The sequence below is a fragment of the Exophiala spinifera genome (assembly GCF_000836115.1).
Source record: "Exophiala spinifera strain CBS 89968 unplaced genomic scaffold supercont1.1, whole genome shotgun sequence".
Taxonomy (NCBI): domain Eukaryota; kingdom Fungi; phylum Ascomycota; class Eurotiomycetes; order Chaetothyriales; family Herpotrichiellaceae; genus Exophiala; species Exophiala spinifera.
Genome location: NW_015622513.1, coordinates 1,798,663 through 1,819,859, shown reverse-complemented (window position 1 = coordinate 1,819,859; position 21,197 = coordinate 1,798,663). Strand labels below are relative to the sequence as shown.

The 21,197-nt window shown below is 51.7% G+C and overlaps 9 protein-coding genes across 9 annotated transcripts; 2 read left to right on the top strand and 7 right to left on the bottom strand.

Annotated features, from left to right (window-relative positions):
• Positions 1-329: 329 nt before the first annotated feature.
• PV08_00679 (uncharacterized protein) lies at positions 330-1,349 on the bottom strand (the record flags this gene model as incomplete). The annotated part of the gene is made up of 1 exon (XM_016375044.1): positions 330-1,349. The coding sequence occupies one exon, from the start codon at positions 1,347-1,349 to the stop codon at positions 330-332; it is 1,020 nt and encodes a 339-aa protein (XP_016240320.1).
• A 381-nt stretch (positions 1,350-1,730) lies between these two features.
• PV08_00678 (uncharacterized protein) lies at positions 1,731-3,231 on the bottom strand (the record flags this gene model as incomplete). The annotated part of the gene is made up of 2 exons (XM_016375043.1): positions 1,731-2,894; positions 2,953-3,231. The coding sequence occupies 2 exons, from the start codon at positions 3,229-3,231 to the stop codon at positions 1,731-1,733; spliced, it is 1,443 nt and encodes a 480-aa protein (XP_016240319.1).
• Positions 3,232-4,616: 1,385 nt separating this feature from the next.
• Positions 4,617-5,381, top strand: PV08_00677 (ectoine utilization protein EutA; the record flags this gene model as incomplete). The annotated part of the gene is made up of 1 exon (XM_016375042.1): positions 4,617-5,381. One exon carries the CDS (start codon positions 4,617-4,619, stop codon positions 5,379-5,381), a length of 765 nt encoding a protein of 254 aa, XP_016240318.1.
• Positions 5,382-6,022: 641 nt separating this feature from the next.
• Positions 6,023-8,005, bottom strand: PV08_00676 (uncharacterized protein; the record flags this gene model as incomplete). Its single annotated transcript, XM_016375041.1, has 2 exons — positions 6,023-7,786; positions 7,835-8,005. 2 exons carry the CDS (start codon positions 8,003-8,005, stop codon positions 6,023-6,025), a joined length of 1,935 nt encoding a protein of 644 aa, XP_016240317.1.
• An 829-nt stretch (positions 8,006-8,834) lies between these two features.
• Positions 8,835-9,970, bottom strand: PV08_00675 (uncharacterized protein; the record flags this gene model as incomplete). The annotated part of the gene is made up of 2 exons (XM_016375040.1): positions 8,835-9,312; positions 9,381-9,970. The coding sequence occupies 2 exons, from the start codon at positions 9,968-9,970 to the stop codon at positions 8,835-8,837; spliced, it is 1,068 nt and encodes a 355-aa protein (XP_016240316.1).
• Positions 9,971-10,272: 302 nt separating this feature from the next.
• On the bottom strand, positions 10,273-12,128 carry PV08_00674 (uncharacterized protein; the record flags this gene model as incomplete). The annotated part of the gene is made up of 5 exons (XM_016375039.1): positions 10,273-10,908; positions 10,984-11,328; positions 11,467-11,817; positions 11,922-12,064; positions 12,116-12,128. 5 exons carry the CDS (start codon positions 12,126-12,128, stop codon positions 10,273-10,275), a joined length of 1,488 nt encoding a protein of 495 aa, XP_016240315.1.
• Positions 12,129-12,714: 586 nt separating this feature from the next.
• Positions 12,715-16,086, bottom strand: PV08_00673 (uncharacterized protein; the record flags this gene model as incomplete). Its single annotated transcript, XM_016375038.1, has 4 exons — positions 12,715-14,453; positions 14,537-14,623; positions 14,675-15,034; positions 15,084-16,086. The coding sequence occupies 4 exons, from the start codon at positions 16,084-16,086 to the stop codon at positions 12,715-12,717; spliced, it is 3,189 nt and encodes a 1,062-aa protein (XP_016240314.1).
• Positions 16,087-17,906: 1,820 nt separating this feature from the next.
• On the top strand, positions 17,907-18,683 carry PV08_00672 (uncharacterized protein; the record flags this gene model as incomplete). Its single annotated transcript, XM_016375037.1, has 1 exon — positions 17,907-18,683. One exon carries the CDS (start codon positions 17,907-17,909, stop codon positions 18,681-18,683), a length of 777 nt encoding a protein of 258 aa, XP_016240313.1.
• Positions 18,684-19,035: 352 nt separating this feature from the next.
• On the bottom strand, positions 19,036-21,074 carry PV08_00671 (uncharacterized protein; the record flags this gene model as incomplete). Its single annotated transcript, XM_016375036.1, has 8 exons — positions 19,036-19,521; positions 19,593-19,790; positions 19,845-19,921; positions 19,976-20,364; positions 20,434-20,506; positions 20,610-20,632; positions 20,697-20,881; positions 20,937-21,074. The coding sequence occupies 8 exons, from the start codon at positions 21,072-21,074 to the stop codon at positions 19,036-19,038; spliced, it is 1,569 nt and encodes a 522-aa protein (XP_016240312.1).
• Positions 21,075-21,197: the final 123 nt, after the last annotated feature.

Sequence of the window (21,197 nt, the reverse complement as noted above, 5' to 3'; positions counted from 1 at the left end):
CAGGCCATCCCTGCGACAGGTCTGAGGTAAACGGTAAACACTTTGGGGCGTTTCGACACGCGCACGCGCAGAAGTGCCAACTTTAATAGGGGGGGCTCGTTAGGCATATGCCGCGCCGCTTTACTTACCGTGGTCTAATTAGGGGCTCACAACTAGGCTGGCCGGAGCTTCCAACTAGCCTAAGTCGACCTCTATCCCTCGCTCTACGCACTGATACGAGTAACTTGGGCGTCCATGACAGTCTTGCTCAGGAATCCTGGTCCTACGTACAAGAGCGCAAACTACACTGTTGTGCATATGGTACCTCGTGCATTCCAAAAGTCACCATTTCAAACTACAGCAGTAGCCTGCCTTCCGGCGTCCAGCCCAGGCGTCTCTGTCTTCGGAACCGGTTTCGACGACGTAAAGGCCGCGCCATATATACTCTGCATGATCATGCGGTTCAACTCACCGACAGTGATCCCCGGCATGACTTCGAACCCGTTGGTATAGTATCTTTCCATCTTCTCACAAGGCACAATGGGCTGGAGGACGGTGTCCGGGTTCGCGGCGCCGAAATACGCCATGCTCTGCCTCTCCTTGTCAAAGGGCAACCCGTCGAACGTGACTCGGTGCTGGGTTGCCTTGAGCTGGCCTCCGGACCAGAAGCCCAGCGCGTCGCCCAGGTTGACCAGGATGCAGTCTTCGATATGTGGCGCCTTGACCCAGCCCGCGCCGTCGGGCGACATGACCTCGAGCCCTGGGGCGCGCTGAAACAGCAACGTGACGGACCCGGAGTCGGTGTGCGCCTGCATGCGCGAGCCCATGCCCTCGAGGTCCGGCCGCGAACTGTGTCCGGGGTACATGAGCATCCGCAGGCTGTTGCCGTTGCCGGCGTCCTCTTTGTGTGCGTCGGCAAAGTACTTCGGGTCCGGCAGGCCCAGCGCCACGGCGAAACACTCGAGGAGTTTGACGACGAGATCGTGGCATCGGTGCTTGAACGCCTCGACCTTGGCAATGTGCTCGTGCCAGAACGCAGGGAGGCTCTCGCGGTGTTCGGTCAGCGCCCCGGGGACGCCGCCGAACCACATTGACATTTTGTCGTCTTTGGCTCGATCCTGGAAGCTGCCGATGTAGCCTATTGACTTGGCCGTGAGGGGGTATCGCGACTTGACGTCCTCGGGCAAGTCGAAAAACTCCTTGGACAGTGTGAACATCTCTTCAACGTCCGAGGGTGGAATTGGATGGTTCCTGAGCAAGAGGAAACCCCATTCCCTGCATGCTTGCGTAACCTCGTCTGCGATACGTCGTTGCGAGGATGGAGAATCTAGATCCGAGATGTCGATGACTGGAAACTTGGTGGAAGTCATTGTGATCAGAATACTATAAGCCCCTCAACCTCGGATCTCTGACTTAAGACATATGTTTGGAGAGAGAAATGCCCTTGTTATCGGATGGCGGGAATGCCTCCAGTTGATATCAACCGCTTGTGCACAACGTCGATTCCCTGTGTCAGCGGCAATCTCCGCCCAACGACGCGTCTTCATCAAGCATATGTATGGCAGAGTCCAGCGATACAGACTGATTCGAGATGCGCGACCGGCATAATAGTGCGGGTTTCTCTTGTCATTAAGATAAGTATCAATCGATCGATCAAACAAGCATCGCTATCCGCTCCACGAGCAATAGCTCGGCATCAGCTCGCGCCGCAAGTAAATATCAACCTCCCCTTATCGCTGTTCGTCTCCCATTCAGGCCGCCCGGCCTTTATCTTTACTATCTGCGTCCATATCAACCAGGAACCGTTCCCACGTTGAAATCACGTTCTGGAAAAAGTCCATATGCTGTGACGCCAACGCCCCGAGGCTGTCTCGGAACTCGACACCTTTTATCCTCTCGAAGTCCGCAACTTCTCGAACGACCTGCTCGTCAAACATTTCACTCGTTCCCTTTGCACTGTCGACCTCGCGATTCAGCTCGGCAATCTTGAGCTCCAATTTGCGGGCTCGTTCCCTTCGTGCCGACTCATGGTCGACACCTCTCATGTCTTCCACCTTGTTGCGGATAAACGTGGCAGGGTTTAAATTCGAACCGTGAGAGTATGGGTTACTTGACGCCAGAGAATCTCTCTCAGAGGTTGCTTTCTGGAGGTAGTCCGTCAAACCTTCAAAATCGAGCTGTTTTTGTTCTCTCGTCTTCAGTAGAGATTTGACCGAGTTGATGTAGGCTTCCATATCCCGGAGGCTCCCAAGATAGTTCTGGTCGGTATGGTCTTTCAGGCTCTTCCAGCCCCTGGATGTCTCGTCAACGCAGCCAGCAAATGTCTGCAACTGGGCCTCGATAGCTGGTTCCAAGGGTGTTAGCTTGCGCATGTTGGTTGCCAAGTCCGCATAGTCAACCTCAAGGTCGTTTTCCCTACGTGCTACCCTCGCGATGATCTTCTCCACGTGGGACAGATCCTCGTCGAGCTTGTTGGCCCTTTCGGTCACCTCGATAAATCTCTTGTCAGGCTTGTGCACTTTCGAAAACGCATTGAGCATAGTGTCCGCGACATTATCGAAGAATCCTGTTGGCGCTGTTGCATTCCCACTCTCAATTGTGTTGCTCCTTGAGGGTCTCAGGCGCATCTGGGCATTCCAGTCTGCCGTCTCTAAAAAGAGAATCAGGATTGGCGCGCGCCGGAGAACTGGGTGAAGTGTGCATCGCTTCAAGAAGCGATGGAGGGACCACGCCCTCCTTTGCGTAAACTCGTTACTGAATCGGTCACCTCGTACGTATGCCATGTTATTCTTCTCTGGCAGAGGGGGGACTGCGCAGGCTGGGAAGTCACGGTGTAGGGATTGTCGGAGGAAAACGAAGTCTGTGAATCGTCGCCGGACAGAGAAGTCTGATTTTTGAAAGGACTTGAAGTCCGTCTATGCCAAGGGTCAGGAAGGGTGGGATGGCTCAACACCGGACACAAAAGAAGCTTACATGCGTGGTCACCAGGTACGATACGTAGGCGTCTTTGGTCCCATCATTCTCTTTCAATGGGCTGTCTACCGTGACCTCCAGGATGCCATCACGACCTATCCCTGCCAGGTCGACATTGTCCGCCTGCTCACCAGCCTGGGGCTCGCTGGACATACTATCACTCCTGCGGCCATTCGAGGGTCTTGCTGGTAGGGTGGCCTCGAAGGGAGTGGAGCCTTCGGCTTGTGATGTATCCTCGCGCTGCCATGAGATACTGTCGAAATCACCGTGATCGTCCATGTTTCAGAAGGTAGGAGCCCGCAGGCAGCGCGATTACGGCGATCTTGCTTTCAGGCAGTAGGTGGGGTGGTTTAGCCTTGTAAGGACAACGTTTTGCGGCACCTCAAAGGATTTGAAAATCTGTCCACAGAGAGTGAGTATGGGATTAACGATGGTGACCGAGCTCGCATTGCATGCTGGTAGTTAGTGAATGTTGTTGGCAGCTTGAAACGGAGACACTGACCCCAGCACCGCATCGAGCGTATGACAGTATGACGGAGGCTGCTTGGCAAGGCTGGTGGGATATACGAGGCTGAGCTTAACTGCTTTAGGATAGAGTGCTCGTACGAGGAGAGATGCACCTTTTTGGACTTCTTCTCTGCTCATGATCTTGCACAGAGGCTTCACAATAACTCCACTAGAACGGTTGAACTTTTCACATATTCTCGGAGGCTCAAAGATCTACCGTCGATCCTACACGCCCATGATACCTGAGTCAGTCCCCTCCCACATGAATAATTTGGAGCCTGGAAGCTGGAGCAAAAGGATGCTCCTGATCAACGGTGTCACGCAAATCATCACCTACGAAGTCTGTGAACATCCCCTCTATAACCGCTGCCCCAGCCTGACTGCTGAGGTAAGTCAATTTGTTGGTCGCTCTCTGCCGTTGGTGGCCAATGCCGGCCACGAATGCTACAGTTGTCGAAGGGTAGAGTGTCATTACGTTTGACCTGGGCCGTAAAAGTAACCTCAGTGACGGTCGCGGTCACCACAGACTTGAGGGGCGAGGCAACCCCTTGATAGATCCGGACCTTTCAGCGGCGACATGGTTGACAGGCTTAAGTTTCCTGGGAATACGAATTGTCATACAGTTCGGGGGCAGAAAAAGGGGTGCTAGGCGAGATGCCCTCCACCCCTATGCTTGGATGTGTGATACAACCACTGGTCACTCACAATCTACGTGCGTGTTTCTCGTCTGGCTTTATTTTGGGACAGTATTGCTTTGCATTCGGTGTTACTTGTTGTTCCTACATTAAAATATGATAAGTCTCTGACCGTTGATTGGTGGGCCCCGAGGTTGCAAGACCCATGGCGGCCGCAACTCTCAGAAATGCTGCTTCGAACGGGGCAAGACCGAGCGAAGTCCTGAACGGGAATAACATGTACCTGGGGCTGATCTTGGAGAACGGCCTAGAGTGTTGTATTTAAGCTAACTACCCTACCTCATGTACTCAGTTCACCGTCTGGTGCCACCGGGAAAGCATAAAAATTTTCTACACGTCCTCTTTGTCGTCACAAAACCGGATCCACGACGTACAGCTGGCCTTCTAAGAAGTTGTTCTATACCATCCTCCGATATTAGTCGTTGTTCTTGGGCTCCTCGTGGGCGATATTTAGCACCGGATATGAGCATCCCCCCTATCCACGTCGCGGACCGTTCGCTGTTTCGCTACGACGAGCGCGCGACCGAGAAACGTGTTGGGCTAATCGTGCTCGCGACGGACCATTCGGTCGAACCAGACTTTGCGCGCCTCGTCTCCTCAGAGCGCGTGGGGATCTTCTCGACACGCGTCCAGTATGCAAATCCAACGACGCCAGACAACCTGCGGAAGATGGCGCCGCGGCTGACTGAGGCGGCCGCTCTGATCCTGCCCGACGAGGAGCTGGACGTCGTCTGCTTCATGTGCACCTCGGCCTCGGTGGTGATTGGCAACGATGCCATCAGAGTCGCGATCCAGCAGGCGAAGCCCGGTGTGCCGGTGGTGACGCCTACCATGGCCGCGGTCGCCGGTCTGCGGAAGCTCGGCGCCCGGCGTATCAGCGTTCTTACGCCCTACACCCTTGAGACAAGCGAGCCGATGGCGGCCTATTTCGCGGCGCAGGGCTTCTCCATCGAAAGCTTCACCTGCCTGGGCCTGGAGGACGATCGCCGCATGGCCGAGCTCTCCCGCGACACGCTGATCGAGGAGGCCGTCGCAGCGACGAGCCCCGACGCAGATGCGCTCTTCATCTCCTGCACCGCCCTCCGTTCGGCGAGCGTCGTTGCCAAGATCGAAGCTCGCATCAACCGACCTGTAGTCTCCTCGAATCAAGCCTCTGCTTGGGCCTGCCTTACCCAGTGTGGCCTACCTGGCCCCTCGAGCGCCGTTGCTGGGAGTCTCTTTGCGTGAGCGGCTTTCGAGTCGGCATCGTCGACACCCAAGATATCGATCCGGCACTCATGGGCTCGTTGTTCGAGAAACACGCATCGGGTCTTCTCTTTGGCGAGCCAGTAAGCTGTAGATTGACAGGCAGTTTGGGGGGACTGAAGCAAGAAGAAGTCTGAGGTGGAAATCCTCCAAAACATACAACGCATCCAATGGCCATAAAAGGTAATAATATCAAGACAAAAGCTATTAGGTAGGTAAGGACTCAACAATATAGACGGAGCCAGGTTATCTTCAAGAGGTGTGCAAGGGCGGAATATTACCCCTTTTCCCGATTCGGGCGTCGAGGCGCGAGCAGTTCGACTATAATACGGCCTTGTACGAGTATCGAGTGGATGGTTCCTTAGAAACGAGATGAGCTACTGGTACATTTGGAATCTAATCGTCCGCGGATGCCCTTCGAGTCCGGCCACATGGACCAGTATTTCGTGCAGCAACCCATATCCGACTGTGGACATAGCTACATTAGAACAATTATTACGTTGCCCCCTTGCCAACATCAGCATCGCGGATGATATGCGATCATTGAGAAGCTTCATGATTTCAGCGAAGCGGCTCCAGAAGTCAGGTAGGATAGTTTTCATTGTATATACATGCAGTTGATCCTAGAAGTCGAATTCGCCTCTAAATTGATCGAGGTTCATTCCAGCACCGACCTTTTCGGTCAAGTCTCTTCTTCCCATCCCTGTGAATGCTCGTCGAAGAGTATCGTAAAGATTCGTGCTTTCATTTTGTTGGATCATGCGCTCTAGTTCGGCGTCACCGATACCACCATCGCCATCACCAAGAATTTCTCTAGCTTTATCCATACCTTGCTCACTAACAACACGGTGCAGATTCAAGGCCCCAAGTAAATGACCAGCTGCTTCGGGGTAGCAGCCGATATTGATGCATGAGACTCCGAGGTTATAACGTGCTCGGACAAAGTTTGGGTTCACTTCCAGTGCTTTGCAATAGGCCGAGATGGCATCTTCGGATCGGCCAGAGTTGGCGAGAGTAGCACCAAGCCTGTTCCATAGGAGATGAATCTGGGCATTCGAATTGGCGAGCCCCATCTCGGTGGACTCAAGTGCAGACCTGAAACAGTCGACAGCTTTCTCAAAGTCCTCGTTACCGTAAAATAGTACTCCGAGGCCGACCTGCACGTCTGGATCCATCTGCGCACCCGAAGGCGAGAGCTGAGCCGCTTTTATAAACAGATCTGCCACTCGTTCATGTAGGATGGCTCGATCCGTAAAACCAACCTCGGACGCATCGGATAGATTCTCAGGAGGATGGACACCAGGATACTTGACCGTAAGCCATCGTTCTAATGTCCTGTAGGCAGTACTGTCGTAGCCTTCATTTGTATAGGAAACGGCCAATCCCATGAGCGCATCGAGGTTGTTCGGATCTAGTTGTAGTGCTTTTTCGAGGGCTCGGATGGCCGGTGCTTCCTTCTCATTCTGTGCTTGGGCGGCGCCGAGGAGGACCCATGCGTCGACATGGTTCGGGTCTTGCTGAACAGCAGCTTCAAACGCCAACGCCGCCAGAGAGAGATTCCCATGAGCTTCGAGGATTTCTAGGCCTTGTTCAAATGCTGTCCTGGAGGCTGACTGGTTCTCGAGGTATGGATTCTGTTGCTCAAACATATAATCGCCTAACATGGGTTCTCGCTCGAAAGGATTGTGCGTCCCTAGGCCCATTGTTGAGTCAAATTGGTCCCAGGCGGCGTAGTCCTCACTCGAAAAGGCCGTCTCGAAGTCGGCCGCTTCATCACTCATTTGTCTAGAGGAATGTTCAGCTTGGATCCCGTGCCACACATTCTCAAAATCCTCGAAAGTGTCAATGGGGGCTGCGACTGACCTGTCAATCTCCTCGAGCTCCTGTTCCATTGCTTGATTGGCCTGTTCCGACAGACTGTCCTGTTGTGTTTCAAGTTCTTTAAATTGAGCTTCCCAATTGGCATCGTCAAGTTCCACCATTCGACCTTTTCCTTTATCGGTGGTCTGATCTGGCTGGTGTTGCATGTATTGAGCGCCATAGTTCATTCCCATTCCCATGCCGCCATTCATGTAACCCATTCCCAGCGGTCTGTACAGTGAAGGGGCTTGTGTGACTGGACTTGCGGTACGATGTGGACTCGACTGTTGGAACCGACCAAACTCTTGAGGGGAGAAGGCGCCGGGCCTTTGCGGTGCTTGAGCCATCTTTGAATTCGCAAAGGCAGCCTCCATTCTGGCTTGTTCGCCTGGATCGAATTCTGCTGCCCAGCCAGGAGACGGCGATCTTCTGGTCATACTCTGGAGATTGGGGAGATCTTGTCGGAGCTGTTCCATTGCGAAGGGCTGTGGCAATTGACCGGGTTGATGCATGAATTCATTCATCATCTGTTCGATGTTAGTGAAAGACCAGCGTCACGGGGCCGGAGATGTTACCTGGTCCGAGCCATTGGGAGCCATACGAGAACGCATGCCCTCTTCGAGACCGCCAGGTCCTCTACCGACAAGGCGGTCCCGCTGAAGAGAATTGTCACTCTGTACATGTTTGGTGAACTGCGTGAGCGGGTTGCCCGCCGTGGAACACTCCGCGCCTCCTAAGAACGACATGGTCACATACGTGAAATATCAAGCAACCCAGAACGACAAAAGATGCAAATACAATGACAATTCGTGAATCGTTATTGAAGGCAGACTCGATGGCTCTTTAACAGTGGATGTATGTCAGCCAGGGCCAGGCCGAGGTAACTTTGCGGAGAAGAAGAGCGAGCCGCCGGAAAAGGCAGTTTAACCGGGGACGGCACGTGATTTCGAGAGGCTTTCATAATGCGCCTATACGGGGTCTCATTGGAAGTCGGATAGTATCAACGTGACCTTGGTGCTTGGAGTTCTGATACAGCAGAGACAGACTGGGCACACCAGTTTTCATGAATGGAGATTATGATATACATGAGTGTACCGTCGCTTTATACCGCGAAGGTAATTCCGAGTTGGATCGCAACCCATTTTCCACTTCTTTCCTCGCTCAACCGCTCCAAAATCAGTAACCGGCCATTCAACCACTCAATCAGATCCTGGTATCAATCTATTCACACACTAAAGAAGCCGACCCTGTGGCCCGGATATTCGTCTCGTTGACACCCTGTAGATCTGGAGTCCGCCTTATTATTCACAATGTCCCTGTGATGTACATGGGGCCCGCTGGCCCAAGGAGTGTCAGCTTTATAACCGAGGCTCTCTGCCCCGAGGGATCATGGTTCCAGCGACCGAAATGGTCCTGCTTATGGTATACTGCCAACTTCTGAGGGGCAACACATTACCCCTTCGAGTCCGCCGTGACGGCGGATGCTCAACAAGGTAGGAAGGCGTAAACTCGGGAATCTGCCCGTCCTGCAATCACCACTCCCCCGAAGGGATCTTCGAGTGAAACAGCGGTATTCTATTGAGGAGCAGACTCAGGTGCAGGTCCAGACTCCTCCGGTTCATTTCGTGGCGCTCTGCTTGCCGAGCTGTACGAGTAGTCCACCCTTAATCTTCGTCCGTAGATCTCCTTTCCAGCCAGGGCCTTCATGGCATCCATAGCGCTTTTGACATCAATAAAGTCAGCATGCGCAAAACCTCTTGGCTGGCCGGTGCGTCGGTCAATAGCAACACGGACGTCAATAACGTTCTTGATGCCACGGAAAAGATTGCTGAGATCGCGGTCCGTCATTTCGAAGGACATGTTGCCAATGAAGAGGGTTCGGGAAGGAGGGTTCTTGGCTACGTTGACGCGATTGCGGCTTTCGGTGTCTGCTCCATTCGTAGGGCGAGCGGCATATTGAACAGTGATCCGACGGCCTTCGAACAGTTGCATGTTGAGGTTTTCGAGGGCCGCGTCCGCCGCTTCTTGAGTTGAGAAATCAACGTAGGCAAAGCTGAGCAGCATCACGTCAGTAAATAGGGCAAACGGGCGGAATAAACGAGCCGAAAAGGATCGACTCACCCTTTGCTTAAGCCGCGAGCATCGCGGACAACCTTGCATTTCGCAACAGGACCGAAGCGCGCAAATTCTTTGACCAGGTCGGCTTCAGTAACATCAAAAAACAGGTTCCCAATGTAGAGTGTCTTCTTTCGCTCAAATAGCCCGTCTACACCTACTCCCGACACGCCCGAGGATGCAGCGTTCGCAGAGGGTTTCGCACTGAGAGTCTCATTCGTCTCCGCAGCCGGCAAGGCCTCTTCTGTTGCTTCCGTAGCATTTGCGGTTTCCGCAGCCGCAGGAGCATCGTCGCTAGAAGCAGCTCGAGTCTCTGATGTCAATCTTTCGTTGGTCTCGGCGGCAGGGAGTGCTTCTTCGGTAGCTTCAGTTGCATTCGCCGGCTCTGCAGCACGCGGCGGCTGTTCCGTAGAAACAGCGGCTTGTTCGCCTTCAGTGGATGCCCATCTTCTCTGAGACTGGAAGCTCGGGATCTGCCTGCTTGTTCTAAAAGGTGAGGCACTGATAGAAGAGTATGTGCGGGAGGCAGAAACGAGCGTAGAAGGACGAGACGAAAGCACGCGCGAAGCGCAGCGTCGGAGAGCGAACCTGGTCATGACTTCTTAGCAATCGATCCAAGACTATAGATACAAACGCTGAACTTACATGCTGTGGTATAGGAAGTATTACAACTGACAACGGTAGAGACAAAGGCGGTAGTGAATGACAGGACGAATTGACTTGATAAAAGGGCAGAGAATGTGAAACGGCTTCCAATCGTAGACTACAAAGTTGAACTTTGGGAAAAAAAGTTCGCGTGGAGTAGATTGGGTCTGATTGCCACAGCCTTGTCATCACGTGTCACTATCAGCCTCGTATATCTTTCAGCGGTGCTTTGGCCTAGTGACTCTCAGCAGCCTCAATACACATATCTGAAGTGCAAATTCTCCAGGTCCGTCAAGTCGTCAAAAGCGACCTTCTCAGCCTCCTTTTCCTCGAGATTGAGTCGGTCTCTCCTCCTGTTTTCCGCTCTTAGCATAACATAGAGCACGACGGCCAGTACTACGACGAGCACATAACAGCCGATGATGCCTTCCCAAAGTCTTGGGTAATGTTGGCCGACAGTTTCGCTGCGGATGAAGAACGGTCCTGATATATTTCCCACGGTATAAAACACGAAGATTGCCGCAGCCATGAAGCTCTTCTTCGTGTTGCCGGCCACGTTGGACATGCCCATTGACACTATCAGCGACGTGACCGGTGCAAAAAAACCAATAATGGTATACCCGGCGATCGGGGCTGGCGCGTGTTCATACCAGTTGCATTTCCAGATCATAGCACATCCGGCAATGACGGGCAAGCAACAAGCAATGAGCATGATCAGCCGAATGTTGGGCACCTTGAGGCTCAGATATCCCACCAGCAGAATTCCGACAAAGCAGACTCCGCCAAGAGGCATCTGCCAGAGCAATGAGTCGTATGCTGACCAGCCAAAGGTTGACACAATCAGGGGACCGAAGCCGGATACAGCACCATTGACAGAGTAAGCCGCCCCCTGTTTAAAAAGTTAGAATGCATCACTGGGGAGAACTGTGGTTACACAGTACGGCATCAGACCTGGAGAACTTACCATCATGATTGCAATGATCCATACTTTCGGATCAAACAGCGCTTCCCGAAACTGTGACCACTTGATCTTCTGGCAACGAACCCCCATTTGACTCATGCGCAGGCGCTCAATCGCAACCGGCTTTTCTTCTTCTGTGAACCACCACGCTTGGGCAGGTGAGTTTGGAAAGAACAAGAACACAATACCGTAGATGACGGTCAATGCTCCCGCCATGAGGTATAGATATTGCCATTTGGCCAAACTTCCAGAAGTGATATGTGCGAAGCCATAGTTGATGAGCGCACCGAGAACAGTCCATCCACCCGTCGCCGAGTACCAAAGACATTGACGGAATGTCTGCTCTGACTGCACGGCGTCAACACCTGCACCTTCGTAACAACAATGATGGTGACAAAACTTTGAGCGGGCCACTCGATGGAGATGCTTCGATAGTAAAAAGACGACGGGGTAATTATTGCAAGAGTCTTAGGACGCCAGACTTACCTGGGTGTAATATCCACTAATGATGACCATGAACGCTGTGGGCATAATGCTCTCCGCAAAGCCCAGAAAGAATCTTTGCGCCCATAATCCCTCATAGGTTGTGACACCCGCAGTCGACATCGCGATTGCTCCCCAGACTATCACGGCGACTCCAATAGTGCGGCCAAGATGGAACCGTTGAAACATATAGGTCAATGGACCTACCCCCGCTAACATGCCGAAATAGAAAAGAGACGTGGCCCAACTCAGACGTGTCGTTGAGACCTTTGGCGGAGTTGTGGTGGGATCGGTGACGACTTTCAATTTGAGGTCGGTCGACATACCGAAGACAGAGGCGCCTCCAAGAATGGCCTTCAGGACGACATGATCAGCAAGCATTGTCCAAGATTCTTCCAGGATACCAAGCGGATTGATTGAGAGTTAAGTCGCTGAGACTGCCATCGACCGCGACTTACTTTGTCATAGTAGACGAGCCCATAACCAATCCACATAAGAGGTATGACGAACAGGTCGATCTTGCGCACAATACGTCTTTCCACCGCCTTGTCCCATGGCTGAGCATACTCCGGCACTACCGAAGCAGCGATATCCTTTTCGCCTTGGGGAAAGGTCAACTAGGCAGACTGGAGCTGCTCTCTGCGGGACTTACCCGGTTTCTTCATGATTTGTAGTCTCTAATGTAGATACGAGAGCTGCGTATTTATTGAACCAGGCAGCCGATGCAACACTCGATGTGTTTGCAGCTTTGAACGATCAATGGTGGAGCAGGAGATGCACCGGCTGGGTGTTTCGAGTCACGTAGGTAATAATACAAAAGGTGACGCTCAAAGTGGAAGGACAATCACAAAAAATAAGTCGCAAAAACCGTTCAACTCATTTTCTAGCGCCAAAAGGCTGATAAGCAAAGCCCCGCAGCAACAGCAATACTCACGGGTGAAATCGATATCTTCATCATTGAGAAAATAACGACGAGATTGAACACCAACAAAATTCTGTCACCTGGTCTAGCCACGAGTAGCCGTTGAGGTGGGGCAGGAGTCTTGGGAATCATGATGGTGCCATTTTCCTGGTTTGTACATAGCCTTCGCCGCCAACGGACATCGAAGCCGATGAGCGGGTTGCAAACCTTGGCAGAGGGTCTTGCAGGTTCCTCTACAGGATGGCCACGCTTCTTGGCCATCTGCAAAGGGCATTCCGATCGAGAAACGAAGATGGAATGTATGTCGATATTTACATTCGGATTCGGCTTCAGAAAGAGTCGAAATCAGTGGTCGCCATTAGCCCAAGCATGCGGCCCTGGAACTTTCTTCCCACTTCCTGCCATTTGACTTGAATACCAGCCACCAGGACTGGCCACGGCATTGGCATCCCTAGACCCTTCTCTTCATGCACTTCAGGTGTCGATTGCTGCTCGCCGAGACTGGCTGCCCAGGAGGTGAGCTCGGCTATCATTGATCCAAAGTCCGTGACTAGAAGTTCTTCTGATGTTGTGCCTGCCTCAATGTTCAGGTCAAGGACCGTCAAAAGCAAATGCAATATTGCAGGAAGGACTACCGGGTCATGTGTAAGGACCGGGATTGTGTGGATTGCCATGAGGAAGAGAAGGCTTTCGCGTGTGACAGTCTCCAGCTGAATAGCATTCGGGCCTAGTGTCGAAATGACAACGGTGAGAGTCTGGATATTGAGTTTCACCATGGAAGGATGCAAAAGCGTCGAATTAACAAGGTGAGGCGCGTTTGCCAGGGAGGAGAAGAGTAGGGTCGACCTTGAGCACAGTGGGAGGTACACAAACTCGGACAACAGCCTGTGCAAGTCCTTTGGTACGCGTTTCGACCGGGCTTCCGATTTTGCGGCCTGTTTAGCTGTCACAGCCATTCGAGAGGAGAATGTCCTGACCTTGAGGATATCCAAACCGGACAGCTTGTCAGCGGCGGTCAAAGCCATCGGCTGTAATGTTCGACTTGACAATGTTGTTGAGATAGTGTTGATGGGTGAATTTCCAGAAGCGAATACAGATTCCAGATGAGAGGGGAGACGATTGGAAGGGAACTGTTTCTCGTCAGCTACCAGAGACGCGATCGCATTCTCTTGCTCGTCGTCAATACCAGCTATCTGCCTCGCACCCAGTCCTAATACCGTGAGAAGCAAGCCTCGCTGAGAAAGGGAAAAGTCTCCACCAAAATACATATTGGCAATCCAAGGACCCATTAGGTCTGGTTTGCTAATGAAGCACTCTATCAATGCCTCTAGTCGGAATTTCTGCAGTTTTGGTTGCGATAATCCTTCTTGAAGATTGAGAAGACATGATGCCAAAGGTATTAAGTTTGACGATAGTTCGTCACCGAAGCCTGACTTCCTGCGAATGAGAGATGGTGCTGTCTGCAATGCAAGCTCGACGGCAGATATATCATCCGTAGCATTGAGTTGCTTGATGAGAGAAGTGATGTAGACTGGAGCTGCAGGCTTGTTGCGATTCACAAGTGTAGGGTCGTCGTCAGAATCAGATAGGTCATTGTCCGGGCGCGGATATGGATGAAAACCAAGATCATCTCCTTCGTCGTCGGTCGAGATTTCTTCGATGGCGGTGATCTTTGATGCTGGCTGGGCTCTCGTTACAGCTGTGGCAGGTCTCCGGCGAGGTGGTGATTTCTGCGCGGGTGGTTGTGGTCGATGGATACCTTCTGGAGCTGTGGATAGTGTATCTACAGACCCTATTGTGTCATGAATACTGGGTAGGTCCAGCCAGTGCTGGGCTTCTTCTCCCTCCATCTCTTCTGTTCCAAAATTGATACGCTGGGTTGGCTTGTCAAGCATCCTGGAGATTGCTGTTGCTACTACCATGCCCAAGAAACGGCTACGGGGCATGGATGCTGAGAGGCGGTTGGACACCATTCGCATAAAAGAACCTGAAAGCGATACTTGCTTCACTGAGTTGTGATCCAGCCTATACAGACGACCGGTAACGAGGAGAATAGTTTGGGCAATTGCTACATCAAGCAACAAAAGTAAGCACAGGTTCTACTAAGCGGGGAGAAAGGGACAATATTCAATGTAGTTCGGTCATACTAACCCTCCTGTTGTAGGATAGGATCACGCTGCATCTGCAGCTTGTCTCCAAAGACTTCCAGACTTTTTTCAAGAACGGCCTGTAACTTGTCTATGGAATAATGAGCAACGCTACTGAAGCAAGACAGATGGGGATACGTACCTTTATCGGTGGCCAGGCTCGCAATGACAGCTCTGCGGCTGTCGAGCCCGAGCCCAACATACTGTCCATTTGCAGTTGTTAACCAATGAGTAAGATGAGCTTGCAAAAGAGGGTTGTTCTCAACGATGCCATTGATCATCGCAGCCACACCGCCAATGGCGGCGCTGTGCGATGCTAAGGACTCCTTGTCCGCCACGTTGATACTGCCTCCAAGGTGCTTTCGCCCAAGATCACACAGGATAGTATCGAACAAGCTCTTCTGATCATGAGATGGTAGACTTTGAATGAGTGTATGCAACACGGTCCAGAGTGCATGATTACGAAAGAGAAGCATCGTATACAGTTCGATAGTCAGAGCATCTGCATCGTGTCAGTTTGTGATAGGAGCCGACACCACCGTTGTACCTACCACGGTATCCAAGGCTCAATCCACGCTTTAGTAGCTGGCAGAGCATATTCATATGATGAATTCCTGAAAATGACATTGATATAGATGCAGTGGCAGCAGTCGCGATATTCCTTCCAAGCCATCTCGAATATTCTGCGCCGTCGCTGAGCCATGACACCAGCGGAATGGTCTCGTCCGAATGTCCAATATTTGTTGACGCTTGAGCCAGTGTCGAAAGGACCTTGCTTCCAGCCAATAACGAGGTGACTTCTTGCCAATAGACCCTGCGTTGCATTTCGCTTGAGAAAAGCTTGTTTGCCTCGGCCAAAAGCTCCTTTACTACACCATTTCCAGAAAGTAATGTTTCAACGACCGAAATGGCGTCTTCGAGAATAGGGCTCGTCTTCTTAGAAGTTGTGATGGCGAGTTGTTTGATCTGCATCAACAAAGCACCCAAGCCTGCAACACTCATCAAACAGCTCAGCAGCAGTTTCTTGAGGAGAGCCTCGGTATTTGACAGTTTGGAGCTTCTCAAATGTATCCATTGATCTGGCACAGTAATTGTGGCCAGCACATTGATGATCTGCGAAGCCTTGGGACTAGGAAGTCGGATGTTGAAATCATGCTTTCCCTCGATGCCGCATTGTAGATATTGTAGCACAGCAATCAAATCCTCAGTATCAGGCTGGCTTTTCAAGATTTCACGTGCATCGTCTGGAAGAGATGGAGGTGGCGAGTTGTCCAAATAAGACTTTTGAAGGAATGCTGTGGAGTCATGACGCTTGTGCTTCTTCGAGTCTGACGACGCCGACACTGAGGTATGAGATGAATCGATCGAAGGCCGAATACTGAATTGATCTCCGGAGCTATCATTGCTTTCTTGATCCAGATCGATGATTGAGACTTTGGATTTTGCACTGACTGGTCTCGTCGAAGGCGTGTTTTTCATCGACAGACTCTCGAACTTGTCGATGTTGTTCTGGACCTTCCAGGAGGTTTTGATGGGTTTGAGAAAATCATCCATAATGAACGATGCATGTTGTTTCAGATGTTCCAACCGTCTTGTCTCGACTGTTCTCGCGCAGATTGCAGCATGTCATTGTGCAGTGAAGCGAACCATTGCCGTCGGCAGTGATCACTGCCAAGGCTGCCTGCCTACCTTCAAAGCACTTACTTGATAAAGCGGCATGGCGACAACTGCACTCCGACATGGCCGCGGTGTACTTGCACTAGGAGGTTTACAGCTGAGCCCTGACGCTGCTTTAGGCTCGTCGACACCGCACGCAAAATTCATTGTCAGTCACGAATCTTCCGGAGTTGTCTACCATAACCCCAAAATGTACAAGGCCATAAAAAACATCAGTCAGGATTTTGACGAACTCTTTGCTTTTTGTCAGTTTTGGCTACCCAGAATATGTTCAAAGCGCGGAAAGGGCATCCTTGCTCTTCGACGATTGACCGGAGATGGCCGAGGTGTCACTGGGCAGACGGGTTCTTTGATCAACAGTTGAATTCTGGGGGATCGGTTAGCAGCTCTTGGCCGCTTATCCGTACTCCGGAGTTCCTCTGTCAAGCGATGAGCCTACGAGTCCTGGAACCGGCATGTCAGCGCTAACCACAAAGCCTTCGACTGCCCGGATACCCCTTTTCTCGGTGCCGTGGGGCGATCGACACCGATCCCTGGAGAGGCTGGTGCGCCTGCGACTTGTACGCATCCTGAGATGTCATTGACATTTCATGTCCTGCTGGCAAACAAATAATTGTCAAGCTCTCAGTGTTATCTCGCAAGAAACCAAATCAAAGATAAAGCAACAAATTGTCCCGCTCCTTTAATTCGATAACTCCCCGCCTAACCTGGCCTTGCACGCAATTTCCCCTGGTCCGATCTCTGGCTCCAACTGACAAAAGTCGTCTATGCCCACAGGCTTACCGGCGATTGCCCTATTCCGATCCCACAAGTGACAACCTCGGATCTTCTGTGCTCGGTGTTGGATGCCATCCGTCTTGCTCGCGCGAATTAAGCCACGGCGCTTGTGAAGATTTGCAAAGCTTGAATGATCGATGGCGCGCTGAGGTTCCACAGCTTCACGTAATCCAAACCGAAGTTCCCACTGAACAACGGAGGAATATATCGTTATGAACGAATGCCCGAGATGCAGAAAGCGATCCACATGCAACATTGTCATGAGAGGAATAAGAAACTCCCGTTTTCGTCCAGTTTCCATTAAGTGATGACGGTACCGAGTACACGTATAGGAATTCAAGAGGCTTTATCCGGAAGCGTGCTCATGCAGCGCAGCGAGTACGCGTACGAGGTGCGAGTGACGGAGCCGGGATGAAGCTGTGACCAGGGCGCTCTCCTTTTGCATTCGCTAACTAGCTGCGTCTGTGACAGGTCCGTAGGGAAAGGTTAATGCGTACCATGCATATATTGACAAGGTGTATATTCAGGCACGCCAGCTTTACATGTCTGTCTCTAGTTGGAATGAGAACAGTGGAAACGACTTTGGACACATGGGTCGCATAATTTGGAAAGCGTGATCTGTCGAGAAACGCACCTCCCAACAGCCTGGATCTACAATAGTGAAGAAAACGTGGACTGATAGAGCTTTGTACTGCTCAACCTCCCTTGACCTTTCAGGGACCTCGATATTCCACGTTTCTTTCCGCAAACCTCGTGTCGAGCGAGGCACCCAATCTCTCTGATCTCGAGCTCTTTTGAGGGGAAACATACTTGCTTACGATTCACACCACCTCCGGCCCTCAAAAGTGGAATAGAAAGACCGCATTCTCTGTACCCATAATACTCGGTCGGTCTCCGTGCCAATTTCCACATCCGCAGCAATGGCCACCGAAAAGCAAATGTACGATGATGTCGCTGGTGACTACGACATCATTTGGGCGACGCCGGCGGTCCGCATTCTGTGGACGCTCCTCGACAACAACCTCCAGAAACTCGACGACTGGAAAGGGGCGTCGGTGCTCGACCTAGCCTGCGGGACGGGCATTGGCCTCCGCGAGGCTCGTAAGCTCGGGGCAACCAAACTGGTCGGCATCGACATCTCGAACGAGATGATCGAGGTGTGCAAAGCCACCACCAAGGACGTGGATCAGTTCCAGCTCCACGTCGCCGACTGCTCCCAACCCCTTGACCATCTCGGCCTCGAGCCGGGCTCCTTCGACCTCGTCATCGGCATGTGGCTGCTCAACTACGCCGAAAGCGCCGGCCAACTGCAGGGCTTCTGGTCCAACATTGCGAAGTATCTCAAGCCGTCGTCTGGGACCTTTGTCGGCATCATTCAGAACCAGGAAACCTTCCAGCCAGAGTCTATGAAGACGCTCAAGTATGGCGCCATGGAATCCAACATCCAGCAGCTCCCGTCTGGGGACGGCGTCAAGATGCACGTCGAGTTCGACACGCAACCCAAAGTCGAGTTCGACACCTTTGTTCTCAAGCAGGACGTCTTTGAGTCCACGGCGGCAAAAGCTGGCATAGAAATCTCCCGCTACGTCCGGCCAGACAAGAGCGTGCTCACCAAGGAGGAGCAGGACAATATTGCCTGGTGGCAAGAGCTCTTGGATGAGTACCCGAACCAGCTTGTTATTGCCAAGAGGGCATAGAGCTCTCGATGAGATGGCAGTACTAAGCTCTTCAGGAGTAGCGTCAAATGAGTATCGAATTATCCCAAACATTTATCCATACACACGATAAACTATCTCGCGCAGTTTGGATACACGGAATAGAGGAATAGCGAGATCAACGTTTTAATGGTTTGGACCAATCGACCCCTTGAAACCTCCGTGAACGCTTCTATATACAAAGACTAAGCACGCTCTTATTTCGGCAATCTGCTCGTTCGGGCCGGCGTTGCCAGACTCTGATCGAGTGCCGTTCTAAGAATGTCTTCTGTTCGTAGAGCTGCCTAAAACACAAATAAAAGTGTACATCGAGCGACTCGAGGCTAGACCGAGTTCAGACATCTCTCTTCACCAGAACAACTGGTGCCACATATTGGTACTTTCCTTTGACAAAGTAGTAGAAGACGGCGATGATCATGATACCAGCATTGATAACGATGTTCCAGTTCATCGATTTGGCATGCACTGGGGTTGTTTGAGGGAAGAAGCAAAACACCCAGATCCAAGTGGAGAAGAGCAAAGCGGCAACGTTGATGGGCAAGCCGAATTGGCCCAGAGACCAGCGGCGAGGCTGGAGAGGGGGCCCTCGAATACGACGGAGAATCAAGCAGCTGAGGGAGATGATGTATGTCGAGAGCAAGGCGTTGGTTGCCATTGAGCAAATTGCGTTGAATGCCACAGTCGAGCCAATGTTGATAAGCGAGAGGAGGGTCGTGAAGAGTAATGTCAACAGCACCGCATTGAGCGGGATGTTCCAGCCAGGTTTGATGTGGCCGATGAAGTCGCTGAACGGCAGGCCGCGATCACGAGCGAAAGACCACTGAGGAAACCATGACTATTAGCGGCGATAATTTTCCCAGGGGAAGGACTGTAGATAAAGCTTGAACATACAGTCTGTCTCGAAACAGTTGCCAATGTAGATATACAACTGCTCGTGGTGTTGATGATGATAATAGCAATCATGACGCTTGTACCGGCATGGCTTCTTGTTGCATAAAAGAAGCCACTAATAACAGGGTATCCAGTGGGGGATTCGAGAGCTGCCACAGGATCACCCAATGTGAAAGCGTAGGTAATCATCATAATAAACTGCGAAACGGTCAGACAGTTGTACTGCTCGCAAAGGCGCATTGCCAGACTTACACCACATGCGCCGTTGATAAACAGCGCCCACATTGTTGCGCGAGGAAGAACGATCCCGGCATCTCGAATTTCTTCGGCTGCGGTGACACGTTAGCGGTCTGGTCTCTCCGACAGGGGTATACAGCCCGTACACATGTGAACAGCGCTATCAGCTCCGAGCATGCCATAGACCGTTGTAAGCATGCCGACCATGACGGATAGACCAGTCGAGCTCCATCCGCCCAGATTGACGAACTCCGTGAAGACCACCTCCGTTGAGTTCCGAGGCGCAAGGACCCAAAGTGGAATGAGCACGCCAAAAAAGCCCAGGATATGAAGGATCAAAACCATGCCTTCAACAAGTGGCAATCGCTTTGCGAGGAATGTATTGAAGAGAATGGAGAAAGCCGTAATGGCGATCACAAGAAGAGTACCGTGCCATCGTTTGAAGATGTAGGTCTCGTCGTTCAGGACAATCAGACCCTGAATAAGCGTACCAGCAATGAAAGCGATCGAGGCGTATCCGGTTTGCCATCCGAGTCTAGGAGTCGTCAGATAACAGTCTCTGCTGGGGGAAGCTCACTAGGCCTTTCATCGACACAAGACTTACGCGCTGAACCATCCAACCAGGTAACTGAGGAACTTCTGGCAGCTTTTAGGAGAGAGTTCCGAAACCCAGTGGTCTGCAGCAGATTAGACTCGTTTTTCGATTGGGATGGGTTCAAAAGAGTGCTAAGACTAAGACTCGTGGATTCAAGCGGTTGTCTTTGTGGGAAGAATGCTTACATTGTCCACCAGCAGTGGGCATCCTGTGAAGCAGGGTCAGTAAGCGTTTTGTTCATTAGTTGTTGCGACTACAATCAGATCACTTACATCGAGGCCAACTCTGCTATGGAGGCGAAGACAGTGAAATAACCGCACCACACGATAAAGTAGCCCCATACGAGACCAGGCAGACCACCGTTGATGAGGCCAAAGGTGCTCGAGGAAAGCGTAATTTCCCACGTGGACATTGCAGTACAAGAGAACCCCAATATGGATATGAACCTGAAATTCCGCTGTGAAGATCTCAGTCATGCGTCAATAATCATCCCGATCTGGTAATGTACTGACATTGAGTTCTTGGGTTTTGCCCATGACTTTCATATCGCGAGCATCCGCATCGGTACCTCGCATACTCTGCTGAGAGTCCATCGCAAGATCGTCGTCTGCGTAGGCCTCCGCCTCATGCTGGGCCTCCTTGTTGTTCATGATGACGCTGCTTAGAATGGCAATGGAAGAATGAGTGTCCTGATGTTTCGACTTGCCGTCTCTATTAGGAGGATGAGTTGGTGAGAACAATATAGTGAAAGAGGAAACAAAAGAAGATTGAGA